The sequence below is a fragment of the Vigna radiata genome, chromosome 8 (genome assembly GCF_000741045.1).
Source record: "Vigna radiata var. radiata cultivar VC1973A chromosome 8, Vradiata_ver6, whole genome shotgun sequence".
NCBI classification, from domain to species: domain Eukaryota; kingdom Viridiplantae; phylum Streptophyta; class Magnoliopsida; order Fabales; family Fabaceae; genus Vigna; species Vigna radiata.
The window spans coordinates 38,543,807-38,564,682 of record NC_028358.1 but is presented as its reverse complement, the minus strand read 5'-3'; the positions used below and the strand labels follow the sequence as shown (position 1 = coordinate 38,564,682).

Sequence of the window (20,876 nt, the reverse complement as noted above, 5' to 3'; positions counted from 1 at the left end):
CAATTATAGTAAGATAATTACACTTATAATAATGAAATAAAAAATATTCTAAAATAAGCAACAAATAAAAATATGAAAGGGAAGTAAAAATAATCAAATTTTGTGTCTTGAAAACAATTTGATACACTACTTAATGAAATAACACAAATAAAAACAAAATGTATAATTAATGATACAATAAGATAAAAAAAAAATCTTAAAGATTCAAGAAAAAAAAATTAACATCAACCTAGTGAAACTATTAAAAGATAATGACAATTGTTTTAGTAAAACAAAAAGAGTTATTTAAATGAAACAAGAATTAATGATAAGAAATTTTTTTTTTTATATTACTTGATATTTGTGTTATTGAACACTTAAATAAATAAGCATTCTCGTGTAAAAAAAATATATGAAAAAAAAATAGAAGAAAAATTCAAATAGAAAACAAAAAATATTTAATTTAGATACTTTATTTGAAGATTACTGCACAAGAGTTTTGGTAAGAGAAAAAAACTATGACTTGATTTTATGGTAAGTCATGATAATTAGAAAAAAAAAAGGTAGCTAAAAAGAAACGGTTAGGAAACAAAAGATTAATAATAATATATTATCTAAAAAACTATAAATATTTTAGTAATCTAAATGGAGATGGCAGTAGATAGAGTGAGTATGAGAAAGAAGACGGAAGAAATATATACATATTCAATCGAAAAAATTAGATGTTATCCATACTTATACACATTTTAATCAATAAATCTCCTGAGTGAATCTGGTTCACTATAGGTTTGGGGTAGGTTGAGTTTAAAANNNTNTTTTTTTTTATATGGNTTAGATTTCAACTCGGCTCATTTAAACNTAGTTCATACAGGTTGAACCCGTGGTGGATCGGGTTGACCGTCAACCCACCTACCTAATTTTATTTTTTTAATTTATTATTTTATTTATGAAACCCTAACAAATAAAATATTTTTTTCACTAATTGGGTATACAAAAAAAAGTAACTTTATTTTCACAAATCACTCTCAGAGAACTTGCTCTCATTTACAATACTGTCACTCTCACTTTTTCACAGAAATTATTTAGGAGCATGTTTTTTTGTATTTGTTTTTCGATAACATTTGGATTATATTGTACTTTTTATTTTATTTTGAATTGTCTTCAGTTTAAAATCATTTTTTGGGTGTGAAATTTTTTTAAATTTGAATATAGAAAGTTTGTAAATTTTTTTATTAAAAAAAATTGTAATTAAATAGGCTAGTGAGTCAACCCGTGGTGAATCAAACCAATTTCAAATTTTTCTGGCTCGCTAAAAAATGAGCCGAGTTGGATTGGTTAACTAGATGACCAATCCGTGATGAGCCAAACCGGATCGAGCCGAATTATTCGTTTTTACAGTTCTAATAAAAGTATTATTCATAAAAAAACGAGAGATTCAAATAATACTCATAAAATCAAATTTATTTGTGATTGCTATATATGTTAACATATTAAATATGGGTTAAAATTTAGATATTTTACTTTAAAATTTTACTTGTTACTATGAAAATGTTCTCCAATTTCTCGTAATGAAATACACACTATTTTCATATTTTGAATCTCAAATTTTAAAACGTTATATATAATCGTAAGCACTTTAATTTTGATTATCGCTTTATTCAGTGCAACAATCGTACTAAACAATAAAAATAAAACTTTCAAAGTATCCTCTATTTCATTCAAGACCCAATAAGTAGTTTACGAATTACAATCAGAGATTCAAAATAATTGAGATAAAAACTAACATCACTGGTTATGTATGGTTATACTCAAATATTCACATAAAGGATTATGATTCCATGGATTTTCCAGCATAATCAATTTAATTCCATAATTAATTGTGTTTTATTCTTTTATATGAGTGATCCACGTAATCACAAAAATCTGTGTAAAGCAAGCTGTGTGGTCATGTTGTAAGATGGATAATGATACTTAAACATTATTTTTTTTATAACATTTGAACATCGTGATTCATCATATTCAAATATTGTCAACAAAATATTATCTAAATATCATTAATATCACAAAACTCATCCGAGAAACACGTAAACTATTTCCATACAATCAATACTGGCATCAGCATAAAAAATACTATTCAATTTTATTTAATTATATATTTTTTTGGTTAAAGTTTAAAAAGACACGCTGACATGTGTCTTGCAAATTTTAATTTAAATATCTTTCCCAATATGTATTTTAAAGATATTTTAAATTTTAAAAAATATTATTTCTCGAGAGATTGAAATATCAATAACGAATGAGTTGGATTGATCGGATTACATCAAATTTTTAATTATACCTTTAATAGATAAAAATAGATTAGTAAGTTTTTTCATCTAATTCATCATACTCTAAAAAATAAATATCTAATAATCTAGTTTGTTACTTTAAAAAGAATTGACCAAATCACATATATATTTGACCAATTGCGATACTTTTTTTTTTTTTCTAAAAACTTATTTTAAGAATCAAGCTAGCATTAATAGAGGGGAGAAAATGAAAACATATTTGAAAAACAGAAACTTAAATGCTTGAAATTATAGGAAAACACCTTTGTTATAACAGTTTTTACTAGCTTGGTATATTTTAAATGCTGGTATAAATAAGTAGAAGAACACCGAGTAACATAAAGAATTGAAATGGGCATAAATGGAAGTTAAAATTTGATTACAAAAACCATTGAATAATATAATTTGAAATAGGGACATTTTAATTTTTTAAGAGGAACGTGTTTTATTTGGATTTTAATTTTCAAATTTTGATATATTATATGAGTGAATAATGTAAATATTATTAGGTGACCAATATGGCAATTATGGATGCAATTATATGCTTCCATTCAACACACGAAACGCATCACACCCAATTATCTTCTTCCGTCTCATAACCTATTTTCATCATCTTCACAAACTCTCTTCTCAATAATTCATCCTATATTAATGCACAATGCCACGTGGCCACCCACCTGTCATCCCAATCATTCAACTGATATAACAAATCAGCACCTCTTCCACCTTTTAATCACACCACAACAACTGGACCAATACTATCACTCCACGTACTTCACCAACAACCCATCTTCTCAACTTCTAATTCTCCAGTTATCCTGTAAATATAAAAAAAAAATTAAAAATCATCCTATGAATATTTATTATTTTAAAACATATAAATACTTACAATTTTCATGTAAATATTTAATTTTTTAATTAAAACTAATATTATTCGATAGTTATGTACTTCTTAGTCATTAGTATAAGTGAATTAACTATATTCATTACAAAACTTTAAAGTTGTTTATATACGAATCACAACTGACAAGTCGTTTGTTTTTAGTCAGTGTCTCAAAATGTTATCGTCTAAGTTTTAGTTTTGTATATTTGTTTATATTTGACAAGTGTATTTCTTAAGTAATTCAGTTTAAGTTAGTATATTCTTTAATCAACATGCGACGAACTAATTAGAATAAACTAAATTGACTCATCATGATATATTTTACTTTATTTTTCATTTACAAAATTTGTTACACCCCTGGATCAATCACATAAGCACAGGTTTTGAGTATGATAAATAACATATTAAAGGTTTTTAGGTATTTATACCTTTATTTATTATTGTATTTGTAATATTTTGGTGAGGTATTATTAGAAGAAGAATAGAGTTAAATTTGAGAGAGATTGTACAAGAAAATACACTAGAGAGGATAAACGTTAACTTTTATTGTATATTTTTTTATTTATTTAAAAAAAACGAATAATACAGATTTAGAGTTTTTTTTTATAACTATTATATTATTATATTTGCATTATAAACAAAATATTACCATTTATTTATTTTTCTCATAAAATTTAATCCCATATATATAATATTTTATCTATTTACTAGCATGGATTACAAAATAAGATTTGTTATAATAACTTGATACTTTCATTTGTTATGGTTTGCGGTCTAAGTGATGATATTCTCGTTCGAGAAAATAAAGTATAAAATGATTAGTTTTTTTAGTTGAATCTTATCGAAGAAATTTGTGTTGCTTATATGATATTTATGTGATATAACTGCATTTTTAAGTTGATAATTATTGTTCATAAGTGTATATAGATAAGTAAAAAAAATAAAGATATTAATTCACTGATGACGCGATATATCAAATATTTTATTAAGATGATCTGTGAACTAATGAACATGATTGATTGTAAAATATGAAATATTGAACATTGCTATAATATTTTGAATGTATAGATATGTATTGATGTGATATTTTGTACGTGTTAATAATTGCCAAAGCTTTGACTCTTACTTAGATAAGTAAAATTATCACACGATGAATAAAAAAGTAAAAATAAAAAAAATACATTAAGATAAAGATGAGTTTTATTAGTACTCGATTATAAATATAGAAATCATGATATATTATTAAAAAAAATTAGAAGAATCTGTACAATTGAAGGATAGATGATTGATTAGATTCTAAATAGGTTGACGCATATAGAAATAAATATTATCTAAATTTTGATGTTTTTCACCTGTAAAATGGCTGCTATTAAAATCATGCAGTGATAAGAAGTTGTGCGTGTTCCTTGAAAGTTGGCCAAAAAGATGGCCGATTTGCCTTAATTTTGAGTGACTAATTCTACCCAACAAACGATTTATGGTGAAATGAATAAGGTGTTAGTTGCAAAGAAAAGGGTGTGAAAGAGAATTAAAATATTGAAAAAGGTTGAAAAAGAAAGAGACATGGAACCTCATTAATAAATGTACGCAAAAGACAACGCCGTCTTTCCACAATCAAAATTCATTTTTTTTTCATACCGCAAATAATCTTTAATTCTATTCAACCCCTCAACTTCAACATAATTGAAATCTAACCCCTGTACCTCAACATATTTGCCTAAATTATCCATCGATGCGTACGTGAGACTACGAATTTCAATTAGTAGGGTATAGTAGTATAGTAGTACAGTAGTATAGTACGCTCCTTTCAAAAGAATACTTTATGCTAGCGCGTAATTCTTTCATTTATTGCGGTATCACTTTTCAAAGGTTGAACTATATAATAATTACGAATATTTACTTTTTTTTTTCTTATTTAGACACAGCATATCATTAAAAGTAAACCATCATCTAATAAATTGAAATTTCCTTTTTAAATAAAATATAATGTAAAAAGTATTTAAACATGAAATTTAAAACAACTCAAAACATTTAGAAGTAAATCATTACTAAATAATGTAATAAACATTGTTATTTTTAAGTTTAAATTATATACTATTAATTATTTATGTTCCACGCTATAGACGAACATGTTATCATATTTTGAAATTCTGAAATTGTCACTTTAACTTACATTTATTAGTTATATTAAATATTTTCTAATATTGTGGGATAAATAAAAAAGGGTAAACAATAAGTTGCTGCATTAAATTGTGTCGAAGATGCTTCAAAGAAAATGTAACAAGTAGTACATTTTCATTTATATTATCATTTATGTTATGTTGCATACCAAACTTAATCAATCCTTCATATCCATAATCGATACAATCGATAAACAGTTATTTGCCAGAAACTAATTTTTAAGTGTTGATCAATTATACATTAACTAATTATGTAAATTTAAAATATCAATTATTTCATTGCATTAGTTTCTTATTAACAAAAGACAAAACCAAACATTCTAGAATCTATGATTTCAAAGATAAATCTTGCATGTGAGCAAATGATTTGATGAGCCGATAATCGTTGAATTAATCGGCTTTTATACACTGCTTCTTATATGCACTTAAATTTCATTTTATATGAATTTTGAGTGGCCTTTTTTATTTTGACCATGAATTTATAAACTTCTTTGATGTGAGGTTTTGAATTGTTGGCGTGTTACCGGTCTTTACACATGGTAAGATTTTAATTAAGATTTGTAATTTGATTTGTTTTTTTTAATATGACAAAGTTTTTGTTTTAATTAATGTTTGTTTCTTTTAATTTGGGTTTAAACTTTTTTTGTCTAAGTTAAGTCCTGATGTTCAGTTTATTCTTTGCTTTTAAATAATAATAAATCACAAATTTTCATACTTAAGTATCCAATATTTTGTGATTTGTGAACAGAAATTGTTATAAACAACAAATCACTTAATAAAAAACTTGTGATTTGTTAACGAATATGACTGATTTAATACATTTTTCTTATTATAAGGATTAAAGGTTGACATTTTTAAGAGCGAAGACTAAACTAAACATCATAACTTAACTTAGGGACCAAAAAAGATTTAAACTTTTAATTTTTAAAAAGTATATCTCGAATTCTTATAATAGAGTTTTATTTATTTATTTATTGTTGAAATGGTGTACTTAAGTATGCAATTTACCAAAAGGTCCAATTTTTTATTTATTTTTTTTTTTTAAATTCAGGGTAAATCTTGTCCAATTTAAACGACATTAAAAATTGACTTGATTGTATTTGAACATAATATAAATATTATTTTTGTGGATAACATATGAAATTGGTATAAGTTATATTGATACTTTAAACAGCATAGAACAAGATTTCAAGTAATTAAGTCATAAAAAGATTGTGAAAGATATTGTTTTTTTATTAAAATATAAAGAATGTGAATTCTATCATATTCAATCGAATCAGAGTTTAATGTAATATATGCTTTTGTTAAAGTTTTAGGAGACATGACATTTATACTAGTACTTGTATGTTTTAAATATTAACTTTATGTATTATTATTTTTTTATACATTATTTATGTTATTTTATCATTGTTTATTATTATTTTTTTATTGAGAGTAATTAAGACACGTGTCTAAATCACACAGAAATCTCATATTAAATAAAAATGAGAGAATTAAACATTATATAAAAAATATCCATAAACCTGTTATTTTAGAGTATTATATGAAAAGTAATGGTAATTATTTTGTTATATATATATATATATAATGCAAAGTAATCTTATTTAATTTATTTTGACAATGATAATAGGATGCTTAAATTTTAAACCCTCAGGAGATTTACAACAAATGGCTTATGATTCCACTCGTGTTCATAGTTTTGAAAAAAGAGATCTAAAAAAGAAAGTGCAGGTTTTAATATATCTTAAACGCGCTTCCACCGGCGATTGGAAAAGGAAAAGTATGAATTTATTTTAAAAGGCCACACTTGGTGAACAATTAATCTAAGAAGCAATCCAGATATTAACAATTATTTTTAAATTAGGCCCAGTTTAACTATCCATTAATTAATTTTCTCCCAACAAATGGCATATTTTTAAACTCATGTGTAGATTCTTTTATAAATAATCTTTAAAACTTAAAATTGACTTTTTTTTTAGGTTATCTTTTCATTCTACATTGAAATGAAAAATAATTAAGAAAAAAAAATATTACATAGCTTGTAAAGTTCTATTTTCGTTAATCATTAATATTTTAAAACTAAGCAGTTGGTTTGAATTTATTACATTTAAAAACTGAAAAATAAAATTACGTCCTTAACCTCCTTCATATTTAATAAAATGTAAAAATTTACGATATTTTGTAGATGTAAGACAAAATCAGAGGAACAAAATTTCTAATAAAAGTTAGAACACAATTAATTCCAATTTATACAAGTTCTTAATAATGTCAACTTTCACCAGTTAATTATTATTATTATTATTATAATTATTCAAACTTAAAGATCTGCTAGGACCTCTCTTATTGGTCCCACTTCACAACATGTAGCTACTTTTTTTGAATTTCAAACTTAGTTCCTGTTTTATAGTTTTGGATCTACCGCAACACATTTCAATGTCATGTGTCTTCGTAATTTTATCAATTTCCCTCTAAATTTATTTACAAATCAAATTACACTCATGATTATTTTTTTTTTATTCACCATGAAATTAAACTTTACAGAGTTTGAAAATTTTGGAATAATCAAGTGCTGCTCTCCTAATGTTTATATAATTTAATAATTATATTTTAGGTTAAATTCATGTATTTTATTTGTAATAAACATTTTCTTTACCATATTTCATATCACTAACTTTTTTCTACAAGAGTTAATTAATTCAGTGTTGCTGAGATGTTTATGTGAAATATTGATTTATTTTAAAACCGTTTTGAGAAATCATGTGATTGAAACTAATCTATATAGTTCAGTTTATTAACGTATTTCATGAATCACTTACTTTGACGATGTTCTAGTTATCATTTGCGTCATAAATTTGTGTCACCGTCGTCTCTTAAGTATGATTATATAAAATATTAGGAAAATTAATGATTTCATTTGTCTCTTACTGTGCATGCGCATACATACATATATATATATATATATATATATATATATATATATATATATATATATATATATTTAAGTTAAGGAATAGTATTATTTGGAAATAATATATTGTAACGATCAATTATTACAGAAAACATATCGGTGCATTTGGAAAAATTAAATATTTTAATCACATAATTGATCTGTAAATGCAAACACATGTCTTAACAATTTAACTTATGATTTTATAAAAGACTAGCTTTTTCCCTTAAAAAGAACTTGTTATTATAATTCTGTTGCAAATGTTAAAGATTATTTATTATTTATTTTATGGTCTCATGAATGTTAAAGTTTATTTATTATCTTTTTCGTTAAAAGTAAGCTTTTGGTTCAAATGATTTAATTATTGTTGTTCGTTGCATCACTAGACTCTGAGATCTTGAAATGGTAAATATTCTAGTAATATCTCATGGATGTTGGAAAATTTGATCTGAGTTTTATTGTTAAATTATTGAAATAATATTTTTACTTTTATTTATTTTTTTTAAACATTTATAGGCTATCTTATAACAGAACCATTACAAACATTTTAGTCTTTTATGTAGAATTGTTTAATCATGAATGGTATGCTATACGAAAATGGGGGAGTCTTGCAATATTAAAAAGATGAAAGTTGTGGTTGCAATTTGAAAAAGTACCCTTGGCGACGATGACGCGTATATAATCACGTATTTGGACAAAGATTAGCCCAAAAATCTAGCGTATGTAGCAGTCAGTATAGAGTACACGCGACCCAGCAAGTAGCACATAAATAATTACCGTGTAACACTTTTTCTGTAGATAAGAAATTTTGAAAATAATAATAATTTATTTGATATTTTTCGGAGGCAAGCAAATAGAGTGGGTCCCAGAGAGGGAAAAATTTCTTCTTGTGTTTTCTTATTCTTTTTGGACATTTTTTTTCTTCTTCGTTTTTTCTTCTTCTCCTCGGCTTCACACAGTTCTCTCATTGCTTATTTTTCTTCCATTCAACAATTCTTCCATTCTTCATATCTCTCCTTTCTCTTGCTTACCCTCTTCTCTTTCCTAAAAAAAGATTGCGACTTTGCCTATGTGGCTCGCTTTCTTTGACTCGTTCACACTAAATTCTTTGCTTATCTCTCAAAACAGTGCATTTTTGCGGGTTTAGGAGTTCGGATTCATTTGGAGGTCACATCCTTGTATTCGTTTTTGGGTTTGCTTTGACGGTAAGGTGTGCATTTGTTAGTTTTATTTTTTTGTTTTAAAAATCAAATTTTATGCACTTATTTTAAGTCTTGATGGGAGTTGAAAATGGCAGTTTTCTGGATGAATCTCGGTTTAACATGGAAGATTTGATTGGAAACAGAAGATTTGATTGAGTGTTTTTTCTGATTTTGGTGGATCAGTCGTATGTGGATTTCCTTTTGTCTACTAATTTTGTTTCTACATTGAGCTTTGATTCGTTTATTCATTACTGTTCGCATTGCTCGCCATTTTAAAAGTTCCAATTCGAGATTTTGTGTTCTCAACTCTTTGTCAATGCATTGTTTGCAAATAAATCTACAACTGTAGTTCTTCATTGATTTCTGTGGGACTATTGAATCTGAGCCATCTCGGTTGTTTCTACTAAATCTTTTGATCTTGTATGGAATGTTGGCTATTGTTTAGAAATTATTATCGCAAACATATCACCTCAATTGATAATTTTTTTGTGTGCACTGTCATAATATAAATATTTTATATTTTCGCTCTCCCGATGGAAACCATGCTTTCTTTCCCTCAAGCTTTGTTTGATTCAACTTACTGCAAAACTGTCCTGTATTTCCTTTGTTTATTGCATCAATCCATACAACAAAAAAAGCTGATTTCTTACCTTAGGTGCACTTCTTAAAATGATGTTTGATAATTTTCCTGTTGTCCATGAATTTGAACGTGTTCATATTTTACCAAGGGGCTTTCTCCCTCTTTCTCTCTGAAAATCTTTTCCCTAAAATAAATTAATTATTTCCAGGCAATTCTTTCTAATTTTCCACGATCCTGCATACTCTATGATAACAGTTAGGGTCTTTAAACAATTGGTTTTGATTCTAGGATTATATAAGAACTTTGATATTGAGTGCTATTGAGAATTTCAGCTTTTATTTATTTAGGTAGATATGTCTTTTCCTCTTTCTTTTCAATCTTCAAATTATGTGACAATTTTAATTTATGTACACGTTTTAATTTGTAGATGTTGTGTTTGGTGACTATCATTTTTGTGAAAAGGAAAGTGAACTGAAATTGAGTTTTATGCATCTACATTCTTTTCTTTGGAGAATTTATTTTATTCTAGTTGGGCTTTATGTAGGAGTAGGATTATGAATTAGTTCAACAAAGAGAAAAAAGAATGTCAAATCTCATTCAGTACTTATACTTTTTGTTGTACCAGAGTTAGTGTTGGATCGGATGTGTATTATGTGCCATTATTGTGGTGCGGGCTTGTCAGAATCAAATTTTGACAATAAAAAAGAGGGTAATGAGAGTAGTCTAAAGTTCAATGCCAAAGTTTCCATTAGGCCTTGCAAATCCTGTGGAGAGAAGCTAGAGCGAGCAAATGCGAAGTGGCGTAGTAATAGTCCATATGTGACACCATATGTCAGTCCAACTACATCATTGCAAAGTACTGATAGCTGTGTCTCCACCTGCAGTAAATTACCATCCCTCTGTTTTCATCTATAATGCCGATGATGTTTGTCTTATATTGCAAGATGGTTTTATATAACTGAGTTATTCTTGAATATCTGACATTTCAGGTGACTTTTCAGTTGATGTGAACTCATGTGACAGGTACTTAGCTACGTCCAAACAGAGTTGTGAATAAAATATTTAACTTAGCTGTGCTCAAATACTTGCTTTGTTTCTTGTGCTAGGACTAGTCAAGAAGAGAGTACAGTTGAAGGTGGCGTGGAAGATCTCGGTTATCAGGTGAATGGTTCACAAAAAGCGATGGAAAGCTATTCCGAAGAAAGCAATAACAACAATGAGGGTTACACAGTGAGAGATGTGGAAATTGCACAAGGGCATAACTTTCAAGAAGAAAAAGCTTATCATTCTGAAGACCCTATTGAATCCTCTGTCGAGGAAACTGAATATTCTCTTCCCGATGATCTGGAAGTCCAAACTTGGGAACCTCCTGAGCCAGAGAACCCACAGGATGACATGGACAATAGTGTGACCTGTAATGACGATGATGAAGACCACGGCATGGAGATTGCAAACTTGGGTGAGCCAATTTCTATCAATAGTTCCGAGGATGAATTAAGTGGGACCTATAGGTTCAAAGAGGAAAAACTAAGAGCAATGGAAGAAATGATGAATGGGAAATTCAAGGCACTTGTTGGTCAGCTTCTTAAATCTGTAGGTGTTTCCTCTTCGGACGAAGGTGATAAGTGTTGGGTGGACATAGTTACATCTTTATCATGGGAAGCCGCATCTTTTTTGAAGCCTGATGCAGTAGGAGGTAGTACAATGAATCCTGATGGATATGTTAAAGTGAAGTGCATTGCTGCTGGTTCTCGTGGCCAAAGGTAAATGTATTTTGTTCATTAAGAATTTGCTTTCTACATTTCTATTTATTGTTTTTACATATACTCCCACTAACAGGTTAGGAAATGGTGGAATTTTTACTTCAGAGAATTTTTGTTTCAAATTCATAATGGTTATAGGTCTTGTTTGGAAGAGATTATCAACAACTTAGTCGGACTTATGTTGTGAGTGTTTATGTGTCTGTTTGAGAGAGTTTATGAAAATACCTTATGACTTATCCAGAAGATGGTTTTGGCTGATCGTAATAAACTCCGAAGGATAGGTTTATGTGAAGCTTAAAAGACCAACCTCCAAATTCCAACAGGGCCAAAAATATAAAATGAGCACTGTGTTTTTTTTCTTCCTTAAAATTGAATATTTTTTTTTATTCACATCTTCACCCAAATTAATATGAATACCAATTCCTACATGGATAAAAAATGTATATTTGTTGCTAATATTTTAACACTAAAAATAGATTTTAATTAAAATACATTTATATTTTTATCTGTGGCCAGTGATTTCTTTTATATGTAAGTTTTTTATGTTTCCTTCTAAAATGGTATGTAGTGTTGAAATTTTATTATACTATACTATTTTATATACTTATATTTATTTATACTCATGATAGTGATTTTTAAGTTTATATCATTATTTAATGATATATATATATATATATATATATATATATATATATATATATATATATATATATATATATATATATAGATATATAATTTTAACACTTTAATCGTGTTTTTATTAAATATTTGATATTTAAAATTCTTGATACGTGTCTCTTAATTTTTTCAAATTAATGAGACTTATGAAATGTTTTTAAAATTTAAATTTATCTTTTGATTCCCACATATAGGGCAATGCAAAAGAAGGAAATAGCAGAAAAAAACGATAAGTGAGAAATACAGAAAGGAAGACGTGAAAACTGAAAGAGAACTTAATGATGAACGTGAAAGAGGGTCACATGACTGTTTTTAGTTTGGATCGTAGATTTAGGCCTAATGGTTACTATTACACCCTCTCATCTCTTGTAATGAACTAGCATATAAAATTAGCTTGCCATTTTGATTCATAATAGCAAATTTTAATGAAAATATTTTTTGCTGCAGTCAACTAATCAGAGGTTTGGTCTTCAAAAAACATGCTGCTCACAAGCATATGCCAACTAAGTATAAAAATCCTAGATTATTACTGATTAGTGGCGCGCTTGGTCATTCTATTGATGGCCTGTCCTCATTTGACTCCATGGACCAGGTAACTTAATTAGATTACATTCTGTTATTCACATTCCATTCACTAGCTGATTGTTTCTTTACTTACAGGAGAAGGATGATCTGAAATCTAAAATGGATCGTATTGAAATGTGCCATCCAAATGTTATATTAGTGGAGAAAACTGTCTCTCGTGATGTACAAGAGTCAATTTTGGCAAAGGGAATGACACTTGTGTTTGATATGAAGCTTCACCGTCTGGAAAGAGTTGCACGTTGTACTGGTTCACCAATTTTATCATGTGATAATTTGAATGGTCAAAAGCTAAGACACTGTGATTTTGTTTATTTTGAGAAGTTTGTGGAGGAACATGATGGGGTTGGTGAAGGAGGAAAGAAGCCCACCAAGACTTTGATGTTCATTGAGGGCTGTCCTACACGTTTGGGCTGCACAGTATGCTATTATCTGTTGCTTGGAATCTCTGTTTTCTTATTTATTCTAGTTCTTAATCTTTCAAACTAAACTCCTTTTCTTTGGTGACGTTGCAAATTTTCGTGTTTACTTTTACGTGCATTTATTTGAAAGTACACATGCTTCTATAGTTGATCATTTTGTCTCTTTAGCATGCCATGATAATGAAGCCTCAATTTGGATGGATACCATACTACCCTTACAGTATATGGCAATATATTGAACAATGAAGTAGCAGTTTTCACGTAATTGATACCGATTTTCACTTTGAAAGTATTAGAAATGAGATTAGAACCATTGGTGTATTTTGGCTAGATGGTCAAGTCTCACAATAAGTATTCCACTTATATTCCTGGCCAATGCTGAACATCTTAACAAACCTCACACCCATGACTAGTTATATTTAAAATAAAACCACTCCTGTGCCTTCACATAGTAAATTTGAATTGCTTCGGTAGATCTGTAAAATGCCTGAGGAGTATTGGTTGAGTGAGTGACTTTAGATGCAGGAAATTTCAAACAATGTTTGTTTCATTATTATCAGCATATTAGTAAGTTAAAAGCTGGTTATAATCCTTTATTTCTAAGATGCTCCTATAGGGTATTTATTGTCTAATCCGTGCTTAATTTAGGTGTATCTCAACTATTATTGACCTATATTCTACCATCATCTGTCATTATGAACATGAAATTATAGTTTGGCCTTTCTTCCCGTCTAGAGTTTTGGATGTTGTTAACTGCTGCTTTGCCTGCCATTGCAGATTTTACTGAAAGGAACTCATAGTGATGAGCTGAAGAGGATTAAATGTGTCTTGCGCTGTGCAGTTGTCATGGCATATCACTTAATTCTTGAAACTTCATTTCTTGTTGATCAGAAAGCTATGTTCTCTACCATTCCATCTTCGAGTGTCACAGATATCTTGCCAACAAATAAAGATTCCTGTGATTTAGCATCGACTAATTCAAGCATTCCATCTCTTGAGTATTCTGGTGAAAATGGAATAGTTAGTACTGATATTGTTATATGCAATGGACTTCAAGAACAAAACACAAATGGAAACAATTCAGGAGAGGAGTTTTCTCCATTCTCTTGTGAACCATATAATCCAGCTGTCTTTTCTGGGTTCTCAGCTATTTCATCTTCTCTTAAGAAAGTTATGGGGGATAGTTTTCCCTTTGCTTCTTCTGCTCCTTATCAATCTTTATCAGCATACTTTGGCTTCAATGGAAGGAAGCCTGATGGTCAGGTTGATGAGTCAATTTCTGTTTTAAACTCTCCAGAGGCTGATGGAATTACCATGATTGAAGGAAAAAATCATTCTAATGAAGTGAAGTCGCTTAATGATGGGCAATCCCTGTCTTCCCCCGTGTACATAGATTCCAGTGGGAATATAAGTAAAGACGGCCATAATGATAGAAAAGAACTCCAAAGTAAAGATGATATCAATTCAGTATTGGATTCTCAGAGTATTTTGGTCTTGATGTCTAGCCGGAATGCCTTAAGAGGGACTGTATGCAAGCAAAGTCATTTTTCCCATATTATGTTCTACAACAATTTTGATATTCCACTTGGAAAGTTTCTTCAGGACAACTTGCTCAATCAGGTTTTCATTGCTTTTTCTCTCTTCCTCTACTTTATTTAGTTGACTATTGGTAATCATATGATATAGAGTGTGATTCTGAATCATTTTATAAAGGTATAGTTACATTACAGATAGCTAAATAGTATGTAGGGACTGAAGTTTCAAAATGCAATATCATTCTTGTGTGTATTTTCTCTGTAAAACAAGGTTGGACTAGGTTTTTGTTCTAATTGATTGTTGTTTTATATACAGACAAGACTTTGTGATGCATGTCAAGAATTGCCAGATGCTCACTTTTATTATTATGCTCATCACAATAAACAGCTTACAATACAAGTTAAACGGTTGCCCCTGGAAAAACTTTTGCCTGGGGAGGCAGAAGGGAAAATTTGGATGTGGAGCCGTTGTCGAAAATGCAGTTCTGGTTCTACAAAGAGAGTGTTGATATCTACCACTGCCCGTAGTCTATCATTTGGAAAATTTTTGGAACTTGGCCTTTCTCGCTATTCTTCTAGCAGAAAATTGAGTTGTGGCCATTCTCTTGATAGGGATTTTCTCTATTTCTTTGGGTAAAACTATCTATTTTTTCCTTTTTCATATTATAATCGGCTTTGTACTTGTTTTGGTTTATCTTTAACATGTTCAATATTTGTTTTAGAGAAACGGATGCATTGTTTGACATGTCACCTTGACTTCTAAGGTCTGATGATTATGAATTAGGCTATTAAGTAAAATTTAGTTTATTTCCTTTTGTGCTGATACAAATTTGAAGTGCCACCCAAGTACTCTTAAGATTTAGGAATGTTCCTTATTGTAAGGTGCTTATTTCTGTGTTGTGCTAAGTATAGACTCCATGATTTGTGACTTGATAAACTCAAGGAGGGTTTTATTGATGCTGGGTTTCGTTCTGTCTTTCCTTATCATGCAGATTAGGTCACATGGTTGCTATGTTCAGATATTCTTCTGTCACCACATACACTGTGTCTATGCCTCCTCAGAAACTGGAGTTCAATGGTGCAATGAGACAAGAATGGCTTTTAAAAGAGACTAAGAATGTATGCTTCCTATTAGACTATTTTCATATAGATATTTCTTTCTTTCGTTTGTAGTGGCTGAAATATAATATACATAAGTTGAGAATAGTTTTGTTCTTAATTATCATACATTACCTGCATGTAAAGTATCTTTATTTTTTCTTTGTTTTAAGGTGTATATGAAAGGCATATCATTATTCAGAGAAGTTGCAAACTGTTTGAAGACAATACAATTTGATGGCCTTGGAGGATCAATTAGAGATTTTTCTGAGGTTGAGAAGATGTTAAAGCAAGAGCAAGAAGAGTTTGAGGTTAGCTTTCTGTTTGGAAATGATTGAGACATTTCTTTTTACATGGAACCAACTCAAGTCCTAATTTTAATGTGTTTATAAGAGTTGCAGGCCCCAAATCTCTCTTTTCTAGCTATAACCTTACATTTGTATTTGTATTTGTTTAATTTGATATGCTAGAATGCATTAACAATAGTGATAATAATACATAGAATGGAAGTTTTAGTCTGTGATGGTATTAGTGCAATAAAAGTCTGAAGTTTGACATTGCTATTAGTAGAGCTCTAACCAAAGTTTCACTGCCAATGCAAGATTTAGTTTTTTGTTTAATGTGGACAGGTTTAATTTATTGCTAGTGATACATTAGAGTTTTGGATTTTCATGTCAAGTTTTCCTCCGGATGGAAGCCTTACATATTGTGATTACTATGATGAGTATTAATTTCCTCGGACTTCTTGTGTTCTGATAACAGGAAAATGTCAAGACTGCCATTGCTAAAAAAGGGGATCCAGACCAGGCTTCCTTCAAACTTCTCACTTTGAACCGGTTAATGTGGGATCTTCTGATTGAATCCTATGTGTGGGTTCAACGGTTGTACCCATTACGCTCACCTGATAGCTTAAGACTTGAATCTGATGTCTCTGAGAAAGTCATGCAAGATGGGGATATAGAAATTATGTTTGACACACCTGTTCAAGTACATGAACTAACAGTAAAGGAAATTCCAATTGGAGGACCTCTTCTGGACTGTAATGAACAAGATGATTCATCTAACACACAGGATGTGAAAGTACCTGTTGTTGATGATTTGATATCAAGGAGATCTTCTGACCAAAAGTTGAAATTGAGTCTGGATGTTTCCACTCAGTTACCAGATCATCTTGAAGTACGCAAGAATTCTCCAGTTTCTACCGATATTCCAGCTAATCATCCAGTTGCAGATTTGAAGCTATTAAGTAAAAGTGCTTCCAACTCACCAGTTTCCAACTTGCTGGATTCAAATGATTGGCTCTGGAAGCCATTTACCGACATTCGGCAGATAGGCATAAGGGAATTCCAGAAAAGATTATTGCCAAAATTTGAATCTGTAAGCAGCTCCATTGCTGAATATATACCCACAGCCAATCAATTAATCACCGAGGAAGGTACACGGTTGCATATCCCTCTCAAGACCGACAATTATGTTGTGTCTGACTTCGAGGGTGAACCCTCAAGTATTATTGCTTGTGCACTGGCCTTATTGAAAGATACATATCAGGTATCAGAAGTTGATGATGAGGACGACAGAAATGAAACTGGTATAACTTCCAATTCATCAGAAAGTTTGCATAGCTTGACTAATGGTACCTTAACTTCTTTACAATCATTTTCAAGGAGTTCTTCAGATTCCGAGTCTGTACATTCTGCAGCAAGCAGTTCAGAAGAGTCACGAGCCTCTCGTGCTACAGAAAACCATAGCATAGAGATTGCAATGGGTGGTGCAAAATCACTTGGCAGGGAAAAATACTCAGTGATATGTCATTATTTCAAGCATTTTCGTGAACTTAGAAACTGGTGTTGCCCATCTGAGCTTGATTTTATTGCTTCATTAAGCCGCTGTAGGAATTGGGATGCCAAAGGTGGAAAAAGCAAGTCCTATTTTGCAAAAACACTTGATGACAGATTCATCATAAAGGAAATAAAGAAGACAGAACTTGATTCATTTTTGGGGTTTTCTTCTTTGTATTTCAAACACATGAGAGAGTCATTTGAGTCTGGAAGTCAAACTTGTCTTGCAAAAGTCTTGGGGATCTATCAGGTTGGTCAGCTGTTTGAGCATCTTTTTCTTTTCCATTGGCTAACTTTTTCATCAATTTGTTAAATTTCAGTCCCTATTTACGTTTTTTTTTTCACTTTTAGTTCCTACATTTAACAAAGTATTATAGTCCCTCAACAGGGATCTTGCTTTTCGTAGTTCTTTTGGGATTAAAGCTGAAATAAAAGCAAATAGATAGGGGAACTAAAGCAAAAGAAAGCCATATATAATTAAAATATTGTTACATTGTCTAGCTTCAGGGAATTTTAAGCATGTCAATCTGAATGTAGGTTACTAAAAGACATGTCAAAAGTGGAAAAGAGGTTAGATATGACCTCATGGTGATGGAAAATCTTACCTACAATCGAAATATTACTCGCCAGTATGATCTTAAAGGTGCTCTTTTTGCCCGGTACAATTCTGCTGCTGATGGTGATGGAGATGTTCTTTTGGATCAGAACTTTGTGAATGACATGAACTCTTCCCCATTATATGTCAGTCATAAAGCAAAGCGTGTTCTTCAACGCGCTGTTTGGAATGACACATCTTTTCTGAATGTAAGTCTGCATTGCAAGCATTTTGCCTGTAAGCTTAATTTTTCTGATTGAATTGTAGTATTTCTCTGAACTAATTTCTTGAATTAATACATGGAGTATATGTTAGGATTCCAAATGAGTTTGGTCACATTAAGTAGTAATGAGAAACATATAAGAAATAAGATCCACGTATCCATTGTCTTTTAAGATTTTAAGTTAGAAATAGTATCTTGATTTTCTTATATGGAATGTTCATAACTTATTGGTGTTGAACCTTCCCCACGTTTTCCTTAATGAAAACCCAATAGTATATTTGGTAGCACAATTTATTTGAATATGATCCATATTTTCAAATGATGGGAATTCTTACAATTCCTCCCTAGTTCTCCCTACTAAATGCCCCTGCAATCCATCGTGGTATTCGTTCCTAAATTCTTCATAAAAAGCATATATATCATGCCATTACGTTACCCTTATTCTTGAATTTGTATTTGTTTTGGACTTCTTTTCCTGATTATCTGACATTGTTTATTTCATTGCTTGCTCAATATGCAGTCAATCAATGTGATGGATTACTCCTTGCTTGTTGGAGTAGATTCTCAGAAGCGCGAGCTAGTCTGCGGGATCATTGATTATCTCAGGCAATATACATGGGACAAGCATCTTGAGACATGGATGAAGTCATCACTTGTTGTGCCAAGAAATGTGTTGCCAACTGTAATCTCTCCTAAAGAATACAAAAAGAGGTTCAGAAAGTTTATGTCTACATATTTTTTTAGTATTCCAGATCACTGGTGTTCTCAGAAATCTTCCAATCCTTGCAAACTTTGTTGCTCAGGGGAAGAAGATGATGATCATCCTTCCCCAGAAAAGCCCTAGTACAAGAGTGACGAGTGCTTTCTCTGTCCAAATCTATTGATTTCTTTCCAAAATATATATACAAATTTGAGAATTTATGCAAGTAGTTAGCACTGTATATAGACAGTCAAATATTGATTGTAAACCTAGCCCTGCTATTCTGCATTTTTTAGCGAATTTCTAGGGATGCTGTCATTTACAGGTCCATCCTCTCCCTGTAAGAGAAAAGTAAATTTTTGTAAAGCCTATGGTAAATGTAAAGGTTTATCTAATCAATGAAGAGAGCTTGCCTTTGCAATCTTGGTTTTTGCTTCTTTACATATTACAGTGAAACCACATTCTTTACAAATTATTATTACTACTTGTATGAACAGTCCTGCTACATTGAAGAAAAGCTGCAAGTTAGGATTTGACAAGAAATAGAAAATAGAAACTTAGATAGAATAAAGTGATAGGAAATTTTATAGAATCCTCTTTGCCGATTAAACAATTATCTTTTAAATTTTTTTTTCCCCTTGTGAAGTTTAATATTAATGAAGCCACTCTTTGAATTGAGGTTTTTTAATTGAAAGTTTCATCTTATCGAGTTAAGGATGAATGACTTTGTACTTGTTTAGTGACATGTGACAGGAAAGTTTTGAATCCATCTTAGGGAAATAATTAAGATCAAATAAGCTAAGAACAATGGATTCTACTATTATTCTATATCAAGGATGATTGATTATTATTTTTCAATATGTTTTAAAGGAGAAACTTATAATAAGTTTAAATACAAAGGTAGTGATGGATAACGAATTCCAAAGATAAAACGTAGAGATAGATATTTTTTTTTTCAAAGCATATTTTATTTACATATACTCCTAAATGATATATCAAATTAAAAAAAAAATTACCTTTATATAAAGTTTTATGCGAAAAATATTTTATATTTTTACTAACGGACGTTGTTTTTCGGTCGGTTTTTTTTTTTTTTTTTTTTTTCATTTAAGCCGTTTATTATTTGTTTTTTTTTGGGGGTCACGAGTCAGGCTATAATTTGATGTGCCTTTTTCCTCATATTTAAACTTTATCATCAAAGTTAGTTAGTAATTTGCTCCAAAAAATTTAACAAGACATGTTTAAATAGAGGCTACTTGTGTAGTGAAATGACTTAGTTACTTATTAAATTTCTTTTATTTTTTTATCTTATATTGACTTACAAATTTGTATTAGAGATTATAT

At 29.9% G+C, this 20,876-nt stretch overlaps 1 protein-coding gene across 3 annotated transcripts; it reads left to right on the top strand.

Moving 5' to 3' along the window:
* Positions 1-9,230: 9,230 nt before the first annotated feature.
* On the top strand, positions 9,231-19,953 carry LOC106772061 (putative 1-phosphatidylinositol-3-phosphate 5-kinase FAB1D). 3 transcript variants are annotated; one of them, XM_022785479.1, is made up of 13 exons: positions 9,231-9,521; positions 10,724-10,981; positions 11,088-11,121; positions 11,205-11,861; positions 12,987-13,131; positions 13,200-13,541; positions 14,321-15,163; positions 15,395-15,711; positions 16,071-16,197; positions 16,350-16,487; positions 16,939-18,264; positions 18,552-18,818; positions 19,353-19,953. In XM_022785479.1, the coding sequence occupies exons 2-13, from the start codon at positions 10,741-10,743 to the stop codon at positions 19,674-19,676; spliced, it is 4,761 nt and encodes a 1,586-aa protein (XP_022641200.1). In that variant the 5' UTR covers positions 9,231-9,521; positions 10,724-10,740; the 3' UTR covers positions 19,677-19,953. The 3 variants fall into 3 exon arrangements, with proteins under 3 accessions (XP_022641200.1, XP_014513694.1, XP_014513696.1); XM_014658208.2 differs by having other exon boundaries at positions 9,231-9,526; XM_014658210.2 differs by lacking the exon at positions 10,724-10,981.
* Positions 19,954-20,876: the final 923 nt, after the last annotated feature.

What these genes read in the sequence shown, in the direction of transcription:
- LOC106772061 (XM_022785479.1), top strand. Translation starts at nt 10,741, where the DNA reads ATGTGTATTATGTGCCATTATTGTGGTGCGGGCTTGTCAGAATCAAAT. An exon ending in CTACACGTTTGGGCTGCACA is followed by an intron (nt 13,542 to 14,320) that starts GTATGCTATTAT and finishes CTGCCATTGCAG; the next exon opens with ATTTTACTGAAAGGAACTCA. An exon ending in AAGTCTTGGGGATCTATCAG is followed by an intron (nt 18,265 to 18,551) that starts GTTGGTCAGCTG and finishes ATCTGAATGTAG; the next exon opens with GTTACTAAAAGACATGTCAA.